Source organism: Monopterus albus, unplaced genomic scaffold, assembly GCF_001952655.1.
Source record: "Monopterus albus unplaced genomic scaffold, M_albus_1.0 scaffold52.1, whole genome shotgun sequence".
Lineage (NCBI taxonomy): Eukaryota > Metazoa > Chordata > Actinopteri > Synbranchiformes > Synbranchidae > Monopterus > Monopterus albus.
The window spans coordinates 1,125,892-1,141,453 of NW_018127932.1; the positions used below are offsets into that span (position 1 = coordinate 1,125,892).

A 15,562-nucleotide genomic window follows, 5' to 3' on the forward strand; every position below is an offset into this window, starting at 1 on the left:
CCTGTTCACAGCTACAACGGCCCAAACCTGGTGCTAAAGTATGACAAGCAGAGGAAGAGGCTTGTCAACATCGCTGTTGACAACCGCAGCTCCCCTTTCTACGCCCTGAGGGACCGTCAAGGCAACGCCATCGGCGTCACAGCCTGTGACATTGATGGAGATGGTCGGGAGGAGATTTATGTCCTTAACACCAATAATGCCTTCTCTGGTACAGTACAAGCTGAGACACCTTTGCAAAAAATACAAATGCATATGAGCACACAGATGCACACAGAGGTTATAACTCTTCTTGTACAGAGACAAAGCAGGGGAATCAGTATGCAGAAATTAAGCTTATCTCATCTGAGTCTTCATCAGATAACAAATAAGCGTTGTGCTGCTATTAATCAGAGAGCTACACAGCACATGCTGCCAAAAGTGAAACACCTCCACTCTATCATTTTTATAAAAACTCCTGTATCACATGCTCACTTTCAGCCACAGGGTCTTGCTCGTCTTCTTCCAATCACTCACTACTCTTGTATTGCATAATACCTCTTTACTCGCCACACAGCTTTTGCCTCTGTTGAACTCTGTGTCTCCTCGCATCAAGGTCGGGCAACATATTCTGACAAGCTGTTTAAGTTCCGCAATGGACGCTTTGAGGATCTGCTGAATGATGACATTAACGAACACAGAGATGTAGCAAACCGCATGGCTGGGCGCTCAGTGGCCTGTGTGGACAGAAAGGTACTATACACACAAACTAGAGTATATGCAAATCGACACCACACACACAAACTCCCCAGTGTGTCTTCTGCATGCATGCATGGGTGCTTCTGTTTGTTTACCAGTGATAACTCATGCTCTGCCTATGCCGCCCTTCTCAGCATGTGCTATGACAGTTCATTTGGGTGGAATGGTGTGCCATTTTCTCTCTTCTGCCCATCGCACCGGTGTAATTACAGAAGCCAGGGCTCGTTTGTTTTATAGAACATTGTGCAAGGGGAGGAGTGATGACTGCACACTACTGTTTTCTGCCCCTAGCATTTTCTTTATCTCCCAGTCCCTTTCTCCCATTGTGTTCTTCCCTCTTTCCACCTCCTTCGCCCCCTTTTTTCACCCTGTGACTGACACGCTCATGCTCTTTCTTTGTCTCTTATCTCACACATGTGTACAGTTTTCACTTCCAATCAGCGGGTGGAATAAAGAAGGTAATAGTGGGAAGAGGACAGTAAGAATTACAATAGATTTTTTTAAAAGTCACAGTCCCATCTCACTGAGCACTGATAGGTTGTGCCGCTGCCAAACCGATTGGAAAGATATCTACTTTTAATGGCATAATGCTTTTAGAGGAAGCTCAAACCCTGATGTGTGTTCTTCCATGCCAGTTCCTGCACATGAAGAGAGAGATAACACATTTTCCTTTTGTTAAACAAGTTTCATTAGAACAGATGTGGAACAACAGCAGAAGGTAACACAGGCCAAAACCATAGCATGCTGTATAGTCCACTCAGTGGCTAATGTGTTTGGTCTTGTTTTATCATTCAGGAAAAAAGGAATCATTAGTCATCTAGCCATTTTGTCTCTCCCAGTCTGAACATGACATATTGAGTGGTCTCACGTTGAACTGATGGATCAGTTCAGCTTGCACTGGCACATGAGATGGAGCTTTTGGAAACAAGTGGTTTTTAAAAGCCAAAATAATTTAAACACTTTTTCAAAAAAAAAAGGGCACAATATACATTTGTTTCTGAAAACAAAAATGAAAATGCTGCATCAGAGATAAAGATTATTCAGGCTTCTGCCGTAAAGGATGTGCAGTCACATATCCCTGCACCGACATGCACTTTGCAGGCATGTCAGGCCATTCATAACGGCAATTGCAGTGTCAGAAATTAGCCTTGAGTGAAGACTTACTGAAAAACCGTTGGCTTTTTAAGTTTGTTAAGTAACTGCCAGCGCCCTTCAGGTCTTTCATTGTTGTTCTTTCTCATTTTGTCAAGTTCTGTGCGTGTGCACGTGTGTATGTGCAACCAGCTTCTCCCTCCTCAGCGGGCCATAATGTGATGCTTGATGACATTTACATCAACCAGACTCATTTACTTTTCTTGTCTTGCAAAAATATAGTAAGGGTAACACAAATGGTGAAGTGGTGAGTATGTGTGTCCCTTTGCATGTGTGCATGCATTTGTATTGATTGAAATATGTTAGGCCTGGTGGGAAAGCTCATTGGAACTGAGTGTGTAGTCTATTAGCATGGTTCCGTCAGTGAGTTTGTGTCTGCAGGGACTCTGACTGATAATGGAGTGTGAAATTAATCTCTAAAGGGAGGCAGTGGAAGGAGCAGGGAGAGAAGCTGAGAAAGATGGAGTAAAGGGTAGGAAAGCGGGTAAGGGGCAATAAAGAGGAAAAGAAAGGGTTTGATTGGCAAAATGTAAAAATATACATAGTATTCAAAAGTAGACAATAATTTAAAAAATGATGTCTGGTGATTTTCTATGATTTTCATACTGTTAACAATCCCCATAAAAAGACCAATATCAACAGCACTGTTTGTGTAGCCAGAACGTGATATAGTGTATTTCTCAGTGCCACAGAGATCCACTGTTGCCCAAAAGCAATTAAAAACTGTTGCATTGTGTGACACATGCCTTCATAACAATAAACAGGGGCATTGTGTTTTATTCTTTAGGACCAGTTCCACACACATTAGTCCACATCTGAGAATAGTCCACAACAAATGCACTATTTATTCCTGTTTAATTGGCCTAATGTTTACTAAAAACTGCAGTGTAAGTGAAAGAATGCCTGCACAGGAGCTTTATTGGGGCAAAAAGTCATTTGAAAAACATTCAGAGTTTAAAAATATAGCAGATATTGAGTTAAAGTATCTGTCTTTGAAATGTCTGCCTCCAGCCCAGTACAGATGATGTGGATGGAACTGTGTTTATGGTGCTGTTTGCATTGAAAAATTAACATTTTACAAAAATCAACAACATGTCTTTCTAGAAACTGTCAATGAAAACTGTTGACTGAGAACAATCTGAATAAAATTTCATTCACCTGCATTGTAACGTGGTGGCATCTCAAAACCTAGACAAGCAATTGATTCCTTTAAAGGCAAGCTATAACTAACTATACTGGATTTTGTTTTGTGTGTTGGTTTTGTAATTTTGATGAAATATGGTTTCTTATGGCTCTGCTGTGAGCTATATTAATAAATAAATGTAAATTTGTGTGTAGGCTATGCACTCAGAACTGCAGGGCAGGGGTGCTGCTCCGCTTGGTGCACCATGATAAGCTGGTTCATTTAGTAGAGGCAGGCTCATATAGAAAACATTTGTAATAAACTGCAAAGGAAGCAGGAGCACTTTAGAATAAAGGATAAGCAGTGTTGACTTGATGCTTCAGCAACACTGTGCCTTTTTTTTAAACCTAAAGGAAAACACGTGCCATCATGTTTATCACTAATGAGACAACTTGAAAACTGAAAATCAGTGTTTGCTTTCCCTCCCCAGGGTACTGGCCATTATGCTATCTACATAGCGAACTATGCCAGTGGTAACGTGGGTCCGCATGCTCTCCTAGAAATGGATGAGGCAGCAAGTGACCTTTCACAGGGTGTTGTTGCCCTCTCTAACGTGGCAGAGCAGGCCGGAGTCAACAAGTTCACTGGTAGGTGTGAAGAAATTACAGTGTGTGTGTGTGCGTGTGTGTGGGTGGGTGTGGCATAGACTGTTGCTTTAAAATTATCCAGCACTACAGGACCTTCAGTCTGATTTATATAGACAACTACAGAGGAGCATGTGCTAGTTGTACTCATAGAGTATGATTTATAGGGCTCTAGTACAGAGAGGGCGGTGGATGAGAGGTTGAAGAGGTGGCATGTGAGGAAAAAAGAAGAAACAACATGTGTAAGTGTGAAAGAAAAAAGAGAGGGATGGAGATAGAGCATGAGAAGTGTAGCTGGACTCTTTTTGGCCCTGTCAGCTGTTTACTCCAGTCAAAGTCATTGGGCGATGACGGACGGGCGATACACACACACATACCTCAGACCAGCCCAACGGACTAGAGGTGGCATCTATCACAGCCTAGTGTGGTTCCTCCCAGTAAAGCATGTGAATATTTCTATTTTCCAGACTATTTTAGTCAATAACAACAATTTTACACCCTCCCTTCTAGCCAGATATATAGGCATCTGAAAATGAGGTCAGATTTACATTTATTCCAAGTGCAGTAAACACACCATACACACAACCTGGTTCTTATTTTCTCACTGCAGTTTTATATGACATTAACCTTTTGTGTATTTAAACGTGTGTAGAGTATTATGCTTTTTAATGAAAACAATTTTCTTATTTTTTTTGTGCAAAAAGGATCTCCTCACATGGCACACACACACTTCTCTGTCTTAACTTTGGTACAGAGGAGGCGAACAGTAAATACCATTATGATTAATATCACCATGATTGTTTCTCTCATAACACTGACCGTCATGCGTTCAGAAAATGCTGCCTCTAAGCTACAGCGCTTTATCGTAACCACTGAAGAAGTGTCCTTGACGTTGATGAACAAGTAAGTTTTGGTAAGGGGAGACAACTTTGTGTTTGAGTGTAAGAGAATCAGTGTTCATCATCTTTTTACATGCAGGATGTCATCCATGCCACCAGAGGGGCAGAATGAGCTGGTTAAAATTGGTGTGAGTGATGTACAGTGGACGGCTTTGTCATCAAAGTGCCGTTAATCAGAGCAGAGGAGCAGTCACTGAAGTTGTATATCTAATGGTTACAAGTCTCTGGAGAGACATGTAGTTTATAGCTGTAGGGGGCGAGTAATATTTGTCTGGGCTGATGGAGCAGGCCAGTAAATCAGGAGAAAGTCCTGACTCACTGCACTGACTCTGCATACTGGAAGGGCAATCAAAGCCATTTCAACTCCATAATTAGACTGATGATCTGAGATGAGACACTTACAGTAAGTGAGACACTTCACTTTATGGAATGTCACTGGAAAATCCTGTGGTGATATTAAGAGTGCACTGAACAGTCAAAGATTTTGGTTAAAAAAAATCTCGGCATGTGCTCTGTCTTTGCATTGTGTCTAGGTGTGTTTATTTGTGTCTTTGTGTGTAATCCACCAGAGTCAGTGTCTGTGTCAGCAGAAAACTCTGCCCTGCTCAGAGGAAATGGCCTGGAAAGACAGTAAAGCTCTCCCGCCGTTGGCATTTGTTATGGAGCAGATCTCGCTCCCTCTGCTCTTTGTTATTGCACATATCCCTCTTCAGTTTCTGTGCTAACCCTTTGTCTAACCACCAAGTGCCATCTCTCCATCTTTGTCTGTGCAGGAGGGCGAGGTGTTGTGGTGGGGCCCATTGTCAGTCAAACCCTGTCCGATGTGTTTTGTGACAATGAATATGGACCCAACTTTCTGTTCAGGAACAATGGAGATGGCACTTTCACTGACATGGCGCAGCAGGCTGGTGAGAGGAATGTGTACACTTTAGCAAATCAGGTCAAATTGCAATATGTCATGTGAATCTGGTGCAATACACAGGATAGACATTATTGTATAATAGAACATATTACCATGCAACTGTAGGTGTGGAGGACCCCATGCAGCATGGCAGGGGGGTTGCTCTGGCAGACTTTAATCGTGATGGCAAGACAGACATTGTCTACGGGAACTGGAACGGACCTCATCGCCTGTACATGCAGCTCAATAACCGCAAACAGAAGTTCAAGGTGGGTCTAAAGGTGTTTTCTTATGCACTCAAATGCAAAAAAGATCTTGAGTCATCATTGCGACTATTTTTTGGTAGAAAGTAGTTCCATGAAAACTGTTCACAGGTCAGCCTGTGGACACTCCTGATTAACTACATCTAAGGAAAAACTAGCATAAAGTGAACAACATGCACTTCACTATCTCCAGAGCAGCTTCACTGCTCCTTTGCTGGAAGGAGGAAACATCATTACATTTTCTGGTTACACTGTAAGAAACGGATGCTTTTATTTGTCATACATGGTCATAAACTCATAAACTGAACATCTTTGGATTTGTTGGTTGGACAACAAAAGACATTTGAAGAAACCACCTCTGAGTCTAGAAAGTCAAAATGGACTTTTATGTCATTCTGTGAATAGAAAGTAATTATCTGATGAATCTGTGACCCCTGCATTTTTTAAAATTTCCACTAATTTATTAAGGATGTTCCTTTAATATGTCACCCATCTGCAGAATTTGCTGACAATCTCTTCCCTGTGTGAATGATTCCATGTGCCATCAGAGAGCTATAGAGCAGGTTGTGGTTCTCTCTTCTCTCTCTGGCCAGAATCAATGTCTAATGAGCAGGCCGCACAGAAACGACAAATCTCAACCATTAACTCTGTGAATCACAGAGTTATTGGTGCTAATGGACGGCTAGTGAATTCAGTCAGTGGGACCGAGTGGGATTTAAAGACTGACGGCTGGTGATTTACTCAATCAACCGCTCTATAGATAACTCCAGTGAGACAGCCAGCAGCAATGTGCATGTGCTTGTATAATTAAGAGTGGTAGAGACAGAGATGGCCTCTGCTGCATGTCAATCTGTCAGCACCTGCAACCACCTCCCTTACCAAAAAGATAAATGTCACAGGAGGCATCTTTATAGGGGTCAAAGAAGGGGTTAAAATGTGATGCTTAGGACAGAGACAGTTCCATCAGTGCGACACACACAATACACATGAATACACACAGAAGACAAATTGAATTAGCTAGACAATGTTTTTTTTTTAATCAAGATTATTAAATCACAAGCCCACAACATATTTAGGACCCGTTTCCCATACGCAAGCTGACACCCCTACTAGACGTGTTGACCTTTGGCATGCATAATGAAGCTGTTGTATCACTCCAGTAAACCGCTAATTAAATTGGGCTGAAACAGCAGCTTGCCAGGGTAGTGGAAAATGCAGATTAGGCCCGTTTGCACTTTAATTAAAATCTTCTGGTTTTCCTTGCAATAGGTATAACATGTACACACTTTCGGAGTCTTTTATATGAATATAAAGTTATTAGAGGGTGGTGTTTTGAATAATTATTTCACCATAATTAGGGTGTATAATTTATATCATTTTAAATCATTAACACAGAAATGAGTCACATTCTAAAGTACACACTTAAAAGTACAAATATTTGTAGTTTTCTTGATTATCTGAGTTACCTTCCATTTTGAGATACTTTATATCTATTATATACACAGACTGAATATTTGTTCCTCAAACCTTTACCTCTATCTACCTGTAAATTTTATACCCCTATGCTACAGATTTGTTTTGGTGATATTCACTTTTTTCCTTATGGCACATCTGTTCATCTACCTATTAATAAAGCACAGCGGTTCCGCTTTCTCCTTCCCTAATGACCTCAGTTGGCCATCGCCTCTCCTCCACCTGTGAAGCAGAAGGTCACTGTGGGTAGCCCTTTCCACCCCCTGCAGCTTTATGAGCCTTATAATTAAAACAGAGAGTAAATACTGGAGAGAGTGAAGGGCTGCGTTATAACTCTTCCCCAACTTATCACAGTGTCACTGAAGCGGAGAGATATCCGTTACTTTCTATTGCAAAAACTCCACTGCTGAGGAGAGCTTTTTGGGCAGGAGAGCTGCAGTCTACCTTTTTGGTGCCAGGGGATGTGAAAAGAGCTTTTGTTCTTATCCTTAGGCTTTAGATGACTTATAGTGAGTGTATGAACAGATGACAGATCAGTGTTTGACTCAGGGACTGGGCGCTGGATATTGATGGGCATATCTGTTGTGGAGACTGAACTTGTGACCTTGTGATCTCGCTCCCATCAGCTCCCATCACCTGGTCACATATTGTACTGAACTCTTATAAGACAGGAGCTGAAATAAAAGCACGTTCTAGAAAAGTTCTGCCAAAACTGCTCAGAATGTAGTTTTGTTGTTTACTCTAACAGCATCATCTGCTGGTAAATTCTATCTGTACACATACGCACATGTTTCACTGATGTAGCACATTTTGCTTTTGTATTTTTAAGGACATAGCATCCCAGAAGTTTTCCATGCCATCCCCGGTTCGCACCGTTATTGCTGCAGACTTTGACAATGACAACGAGCTGGAGGTCTTCTTCAATAACATTGCCTACAGAGGCCCCTCCGCCAACAGGCTCTTTAGGTACTCACACAGAAATTACACAAGATACATGCTGAGACATACATATACACATGTACAAGTATGACAGTACTAAGTTTTATTAGCAGTTTGATGGTGAACTTAAAGGACTACTCTTGTGTCTTAATTTAATATTCTAAAACTGGGCTTGGAGGATGAGAAGAATTTTAAATTCCTAACCAAGGTTACTTATCTAGTCTGGCATCCCGCCTCCTTCTCCACACATGAACGATTCTTTCATTAAGACAGTTTTCGGTCTTTTTTTTTTGGCTCACGGTTTGGCTTCCTCTCTAGATAATATTAATAAGCTCAGCTCTCAAAATGCAAAATATGATACATATCAATTGTTAAGGACTTAATACTAGAATGATCCCATCCTGCCTGAATGAAAATCTGATCTGGCAACAACAGGATGCAGAAGTCCTGATGAATGTTGTCATGAGCTGGTGGGTCAATTCAAAGTGAATATCAATAATCAGCGTAAAGCCCAGAGAGTTCCTGGATTGGATTATTGCAGCACTTTGGGTCAGTGGAGGACATTTCTTGTCTTTCTGGACACAATGATGGTCTGACAGGGGTCATTGCTCCTCAGCCTTTTGACTCAGTCATTGTCTGGTATGAAGACGAATCAGCTAATTTAATGCTCTCTGGCACAGGAAAAAAAAAAAACCCTTAAACTATTGTGCTCATGTTAATTAATTCAATGCAACTAATCAATATTTAGCTGAGCTGAGAGGTTTAACAGCCAGGATCAGCACATTAGTGCCCAGTGAAATGAAATTATAACTTAACCAAAGTGCTTTGTCATTAGGGCACATGGTAGCTGGTAAGGTGATTTTTTTTTTCAAACAATGACATTATGTAGTCAACTCAGTTTATTTATAGGAACATTTAATAAAACTATTTTACAATCAGATAAAACTATAAAAATAATGAAAAATCAGGGAGCTGATTTCTCTGGTAATACTTTAAATCTCCCCTTATAGCGTTTATAGGCCGTGAGTTTAATAAATACTGTATAACATGATATAATGTGGTTGGTCCGTAGACTGTGGGTTGGACAGCTATAGACATTAATATATAGTAAATGACAATGATGACTTCTACAACTGTGCCTTACTATATTATTATTCATTGCCTTTTTTTATACGCTAGCCTACACTTTTGAATCATTATAGCAGAATTTCAGAGTTGCTGACAAATGTATTAATAAATGATTACATCTGCTGACAGCTACATTCTAGTGTGCTCTGAACCATTTATTCAACATTTATATACTGCATAGAAATATTAAATCACACAACTTAATGTAAAATGTTGTCATTTTACCTGTTTTGTGTACTGGTGGGTATAGTTTATAACAATTTATCACACTTTAGAAGTTAATCTTTTTTGTACATGCAGTAAAATCTTCATCTTTAGTTTATTATTTACTCTAGTTGGTAAATAAATGTATTGGACTAAAAGGCAAAATAGCGTTCTCTGAAATATAGCAGAGAAGAAGTGCAAAGTAGCATAAAATAGAAATACTCAAGTAATGTTCAAGTACCTCAAGATTAAGCACTATGGCATTAATTAGTGATATGCTAGTTAATTGTTGTGATGATTTGACAGGGTGAGCAGGAGAGAACATGGAGACCCCCAGATAGAAGAGCTGAATGTCGGGGAGGCATCAGAGCCTGAAGGACGAGGAACCGGTGAGTATGGCAGAAAAGACAGTATGAAAGGAGGGAAGCTGTGAAGAGAACAAACTGCTCTAACATCATACCATTAGATGGCACCATAGCTCCGCCAGGGATATGAGTTTCCTCATTTGTTTTATGAAAAAAACAAAAACTTGTTCCACATAATTAGTTCAGTGACTATTGGAGCATTATGTCCATTATTCTCTTCATGAAATAATAAATATTGTGTAGCTGTTTATTGAGGTGTTTAATTGCATCATATGGATCTGCAGGAGCTGTAGCCACAGACTTTGATGGTGATGGGCGTCTAGAACTGCTGGTATCTCATGGTGAAAGTGCTGCACAGCCACTTTCTGTCTACAAAGTGAACCAGGTGAGTGTTTGTGAGACATCTTTAAAGCCTTAAACCAAGACTGACACTCATTATCGAGTGAGATCTTAACAAAAACCCACCATTTTTTCATTCTGTTCATCTCACAGGGCGCCACTAACTCATGGCTGCGAGTGATTCCCCGGACCAAGTTTGGTGCTTTTGCCAGAGGGGCTAAAGTGGTTGTGTACACAAAAAAGAGCGGCTCACACACACGGATCATTGATGGTGGCTCAGGATACCTGTGTGAGATGGAGCCTGTCGCCCACTTTGGCCTTGGTAAGTCTGCATTTAAACATTAAAAGATACAAAACTGTGACTTCTTGACTAACTACAAGTGCCAACTGATGAATGTTTAATTAGAAATTAATCTTTTGATTATCTTTGTGATTAATAGGTTAAATATTTTATCAATGAAATATTTTAAGAGGTGGTGTTTTATCAGATTCATCTCCTCAAACCCAACAAAATTGAATCTGCAGTGATATCCTCACACTGTGGAAGCTGAACCCAGTGAGTGTTTGGCTTTTTTTTTTTTATAAAGACTTGTAAAATTGTTTCAGCAATACTCTCTACTAAAGGACAGACACTGAGACAGACAGATAGAAATGAAAAGAATGAGCATTACATACATATGCTGTACACAAAAGTCATCAAATGAATCATTCATGACACTTTATGCTCATTCACTGCATTCATTGCAATCAATGCAATAAACTAAAATCATCACCCTGTGAGTTCAGTGAGCACACTTTTCTCCAGGTGTAAACACTAAGCCACAAAATTTGTGAGGCATCAGTCAGAATTGCAGAATCCGTTAACAAGGGCCATTGGCTTGCCTATGTGCTCTGGAACAGTGGATTCCAACCAAGCAGAAGGTGGAGGACATCAGAAGGGTGCTGGAGGTCAAGCACGCCATGAGTAATTACTTTACAACTTTGAGTCCATATAACACAGTGCATGTATTTGTATTCCTTTCCAAACATCTTCAACAGCAAGGGCAGGCAGGTCAAACAGAGCAGCCCCAGGGCATTATCATTTGGGATAATGGTAGTGTTCATCAGGCTGCTCCGGTTCTCACCTGGTTCAATTCATTTATCTTTTCTTACTCGCATATTGTGTATTTCTCTAAGCATGGCGATAGGAAGTGCATGACAACAACCCTTACATGAAGGAAAAACTTTTGGTGGCCTGTGGGGATGTGTCTTTGGAAGCCAGCCGAGGGTGGATGAGGCACACCACAGCACACTTCCCACAGTGCCTGGAAAGGGTTAACATCTTATGAGACATGGATAGAATTATGAGTAGTATGAAGTATGGAGAATGATGCAGTGTAGCTGGAATTATATTTACACCATTCTATATGTTGTATAGTATTGAATGTCTCTTGACAGTGCGTTGCTGTAAGAGTAATCTATATGGGCAGTGCTACAATGTTACATAACTCAAACTAATATACAGTAAGTTGGCCTGAAAATACAAATTTTAGGGGGGAAAAGACTTTTTTGGTTTAAGTGTTTTAAAATAATCCCCCTACTGTGTATGAGACAGACTTGTAGTGTGTGTTTTTGGCTACTTGTGTGTCTTCTCTGAGAGTAAAGTCTGATTTTGATCTGCAAGCGAGATGGTTGTACAGATGTGAGAATGTGTTTTTTGTTTTGAGAAAATAATGAATTGTTTCAGAAAATGTCTTAGTAATTGGGGAAAGAAAACTATAATACCCCCGGCTTCATTAGACAACCATGGGAGTTGTGCTGTTGTTGTGTGAGGACAAAGTGGGGGAAAAATGGGGGCCGAGTCCTGCAGCTGTAGGGCAACACAGTTGGTGAGGAGCCCTGCCTGCTCCTGTCATGCTAGGACAGACTGCTGGTGGCCATCCAGAGCTGGTAGTCCACCCACATCTACTCTCTGGCCCTGCTCGCTGAGTCTGTTCTGTATCAAGCACAGTTCAGCTCTGCAGGGCTTCAGCTTTAATGTCTGATTACTCATAACACATTAAGCGCAAACTTTCCACACCATCCTGGCTTCACAAATGCATCACTACTAGTAGACATGATTCCCCACAACTATATGAGAGGGTGTCATGTGGGAGCAAGTGAAATTCTATGGGCAGCACACCTGCTAGGTGGATCGCTGTCAGGCAGGGTAACTCAAGATCTTTTTACATTAAAAATTCCTCTTTAATTAAGTGCTGCAGACGCTCTCTGGAGAGGGGCTTTCACTATGCCTGATTAAGATGGTTAATGGAGAGAGAAGACAAGGGTGCCACTCTGTCTGTGCGTGTCAGTGGAAAAGAGGAGGAGGAAGTTTCATGAGAACCACTCTCGACAACCTACAGTACAGTATGGACCTTAACGTATGAGCCTTTATAGGTCAGTAAACATCATATGAATGATTGTCTGCGTGTGGTGTGTCTGTGCGTTATGTCTGACCAGGTAAGGATGTGGCTACCAGTGTCGAGGTGTACTGGCCAGATGGTGTTTCCGTGGCCCGACCCCTTGAACCTTCAGAGATCAACTCACTGCTGGAGATCCACTATCCAAAAGAAGATGAAGTTACTCCTACTGTGAAAATAGAGGTACAGTAGGGATTCTCAATAGTCCTAACATCTCATTACCTAAAAGACTTTGCAGAAACAGATTAGGTGCAAGACCACCCCTAAAACACAATACAAACTGAAATAATAAATGTGTTATTAGCTTTATTACCTACTGTTGAGTGGTAGTGTTAAAGGGAATCTCAGCAATGTGTTTAGTAAAAGCACAAAACAGCAAACTTGGCTAGGCCAGGCACTGTTCTAGCACAGAAGGACTGTACACAATGCACAGAAAGTGGAAAGCATGTGGAGGTAGTTAGGACTCAGCAGCTCATTGTTGAACCAATTTTGCACCAATTTACTAGGATTGTCTAATTTCTCTGCAAACAAAAACCATATGCCATCACAATGCCAACTTAAAGATGCTACACAGGGTGACAGCATGTGCATTTGTTGTTTCGCTACTCATATATAAAACAATCTACAAATAGTGGCTTTAAATAATTTTAGTATTCGGTGTAAAAATGTGTTTCTGATGAGCCTGACTGTTTCTTGCAGTGTGGTTATGGGTTTGCTCTGAATGAGAACGGTCGATGCACTGGTAAGTTGAAGATTTATCAACCTGTTGACCACTGTGATTGTTTCCTTGTTTAAAAACAAGACAAAAAGCATCTTCCCTTTCCTCACCTCTCCTTCCCTCAGATAAAGACGAATGTACCCAGTTCCCTTCTGTGTGTCCCTCTGATCGCCCTGTATGCACCAACACCTATGGTAGCTATAAGTGCCGCACCAAGAGGAGATGTAACCAGGGCTTTGAGCCCAATGATGATGGGTCAGCCTGTGTGGGTGAGTGGTCCAAGTAGGGTCAGGGTAGACAGCATTATACAAGGAGCTGTGTAAGAGGGGGCACAATCTTAAAATTGGAGGAATGGATTCATGTGTTTAAAGTGTAATAGATGCCAAAACACTGCACAGTGGTTTTGGCAACTCTGAGACAACTCTGGAAAGCTATCATGGCGGCAGCTGCTTTAACTGCGTTCACATTACAAAGTAATCTGCAAGGAAAGCGCTCTTGCATGCACAGTATGTGATCAGCCAGTGCAGTGTCTTACATTGATGTCACATTGTGCTGGAGAAAAAGTTGAAGCAGATCCAGCCTTTTCCCCTGCGGTACTGCGTCATGCACTTTCTCCATTCAAATGAATGAAAAGAGCTGCGTTTTTCATGCAGGGAAAGTGTCTGTGACACACTGCAGCCTTAGCTGGATTATCAAGATCTGGACAAGTGCCAGACAACAACATGACTTAAGCTGCTTTAATTACTCTGATTTAAAGAGGTGCTAACATTCCGCTGACTGTGTCCCCTCTCTGCACCCCTCTCTCTTGCATGACCAACTGCCCCAGTGAATGAACTCTCTTTTAGCCATAAAGATGCAGATGTTGATTAACTTTTCCATGCCCTCTGTTTCACCTCTTTCTGTGCAGCCCAGGTGGCTTACTTTGGAGGAACGCGATCTTCTGGTGAATGCAAGCGGTCAGGCCTTTCTTTCTGGCTGCTCTCCATCTCTGTGCTACCACTCCTCTCTACCCATCTCCAGAATGGACTCCTGTAGCTGTCACTGTCTGCTCCCCTTCCTAACTCTCCGCTGCTGAATGGGGATGTACATTATAGAAACTCTTGGAGCAAACTATTGACTGGAACGTCTACTCATCCTTCTCCTCTTTGGATCCCTGCTGTCTTTTTCCATCATGTACAGTCTTTCCCCCACCTCACTGCTGCTACAGTACGTGTCCCCTGTTGGCTCCCAGCCCCCTCTAGACTATAAAGAGACACACAGGGAGCATGCTTACTGGGAGCTACAGAGTCACACTACCCATGTCACACTCACAGAGCCCTCACATCATCACCTCGTACTTAGCGGGACCTGAACTGAGGCCAAGCCAATAAGTGGAGCCGCAGTGTATAAACCTCTGCACATACAGCAGACAGGTCTACTGTCTCCACAGACCGTATTCATTAGAGACACACTGAAGCCCCATCTGTATCACCACCACAATGCCACTATGTTAATCCTGAAACTGTCACTCTTATTCTTACTGTGGGCTCATGGGATGGTGAGAAACACCGCATCTTCAGGCTTTAGGTTTTGTGTGTAGGTGTGTGTGTGTGTGTGTGTGTGTTTATGTGTGCATGAGTATACCACATCCAAAAAGGCAGTTGGGTAGAGAACATATGTCAGACCATCTGTCTCCAATGGTACTGTACTGTAGGTTTTTTTTGTATTTTGTTACCTATGAATATACAGCAGCACATCAAATAAGATAAATACCCACAAGTACAGTAACTGAAAGGTTTAATTAATCATAATTTACTTAGCAATTTTAATCAATTGCAGCATAGTGTAGAACTCTTAGGATGGAAATATAAACTATTTACTATTAATACTGGTCATAATATGTTTTGCTTTTCCCCCTAATTAAATAAAACAAAGGTCAGGGAAGATTGAAACACACACACATACACAAAACATCACTGCATTTGATGTAGTACTGGTAATGTCTTCTCACATTGATGTTGCAGAACAATAAAATCTTTCATTATTTCCTTATTATAAAAAAAAATAATGTAATGGAATGGATGGTACACTAGAATTAATTTACTTACTAGTTTTAAATCATTTGCTACTGCACATAATATAAAACCACAGAAGATAAAGCTGGTGATATTCTATGTTTTTGTTATTGCCAACAAGCTGCATGAAAAAAACAAAATACAGTGGGGCAAATAACTATTTGTTACACTGCTGATTTTTCAAGTT

At 41.1% G+C, this 15,562-nt stretch overlaps 1 protein-coding gene across 1 annotated transcript in view; it reads left to right on the plus strand.

The window, feature by feature from the left end:
- Nucleotides 1-15,541, plus strand: part of crtac1b (cartilage acidic protein 1b) — a 21,469-nt gene extending 5,928 nt beyond the window's left edge. The window contains exons 3-15 of the mRNA XM_020601590.1: nt 12-208; nt 593-729; nt 3,501-3,657; nt 5,327-5,461; nt 5,581-5,723; nt 8,020-8,156; nt 9,768-9,850; nt 10,111-10,211; nt 10,319-10,487; nt 12,644-12,786; nt 13,303-13,345; nt 13,447-13,590; nt 14,229-15,541. Coding sequence (XP_020457246.1) covers nt 12-208; nt 593-729; nt 3,501-3,657; nt 5,327-5,461; nt 5,581-5,723; nt 8,020-8,156; nt 9,768-9,850; nt 10,111-10,211; nt 10,319-10,487; nt 12,644-12,786; nt 13,303-13,345; nt 13,447-13,590; nt 14,229-14,356 — 1,717 coding nt within the window. The 3' untranslated portion in view covers nt 14,357-15,541. The remainder of the gene's footprint in view (nt 1-11; nt 209-592; nt 730-3,500; nt 3,658-5,326; nt 5,462-5,580; nt 5,724-8,019; nt 8,157-9,767; nt 9,851-10,110; nt 10,212-10,318; nt 10,488-12,643; nt 12,787-13,302; nt 13,346-13,446; nt 13,591-14,228) is intronic.
- The last annotated feature ends 21 nt before the right edge of the window (nt 15,542-15,562 follow it).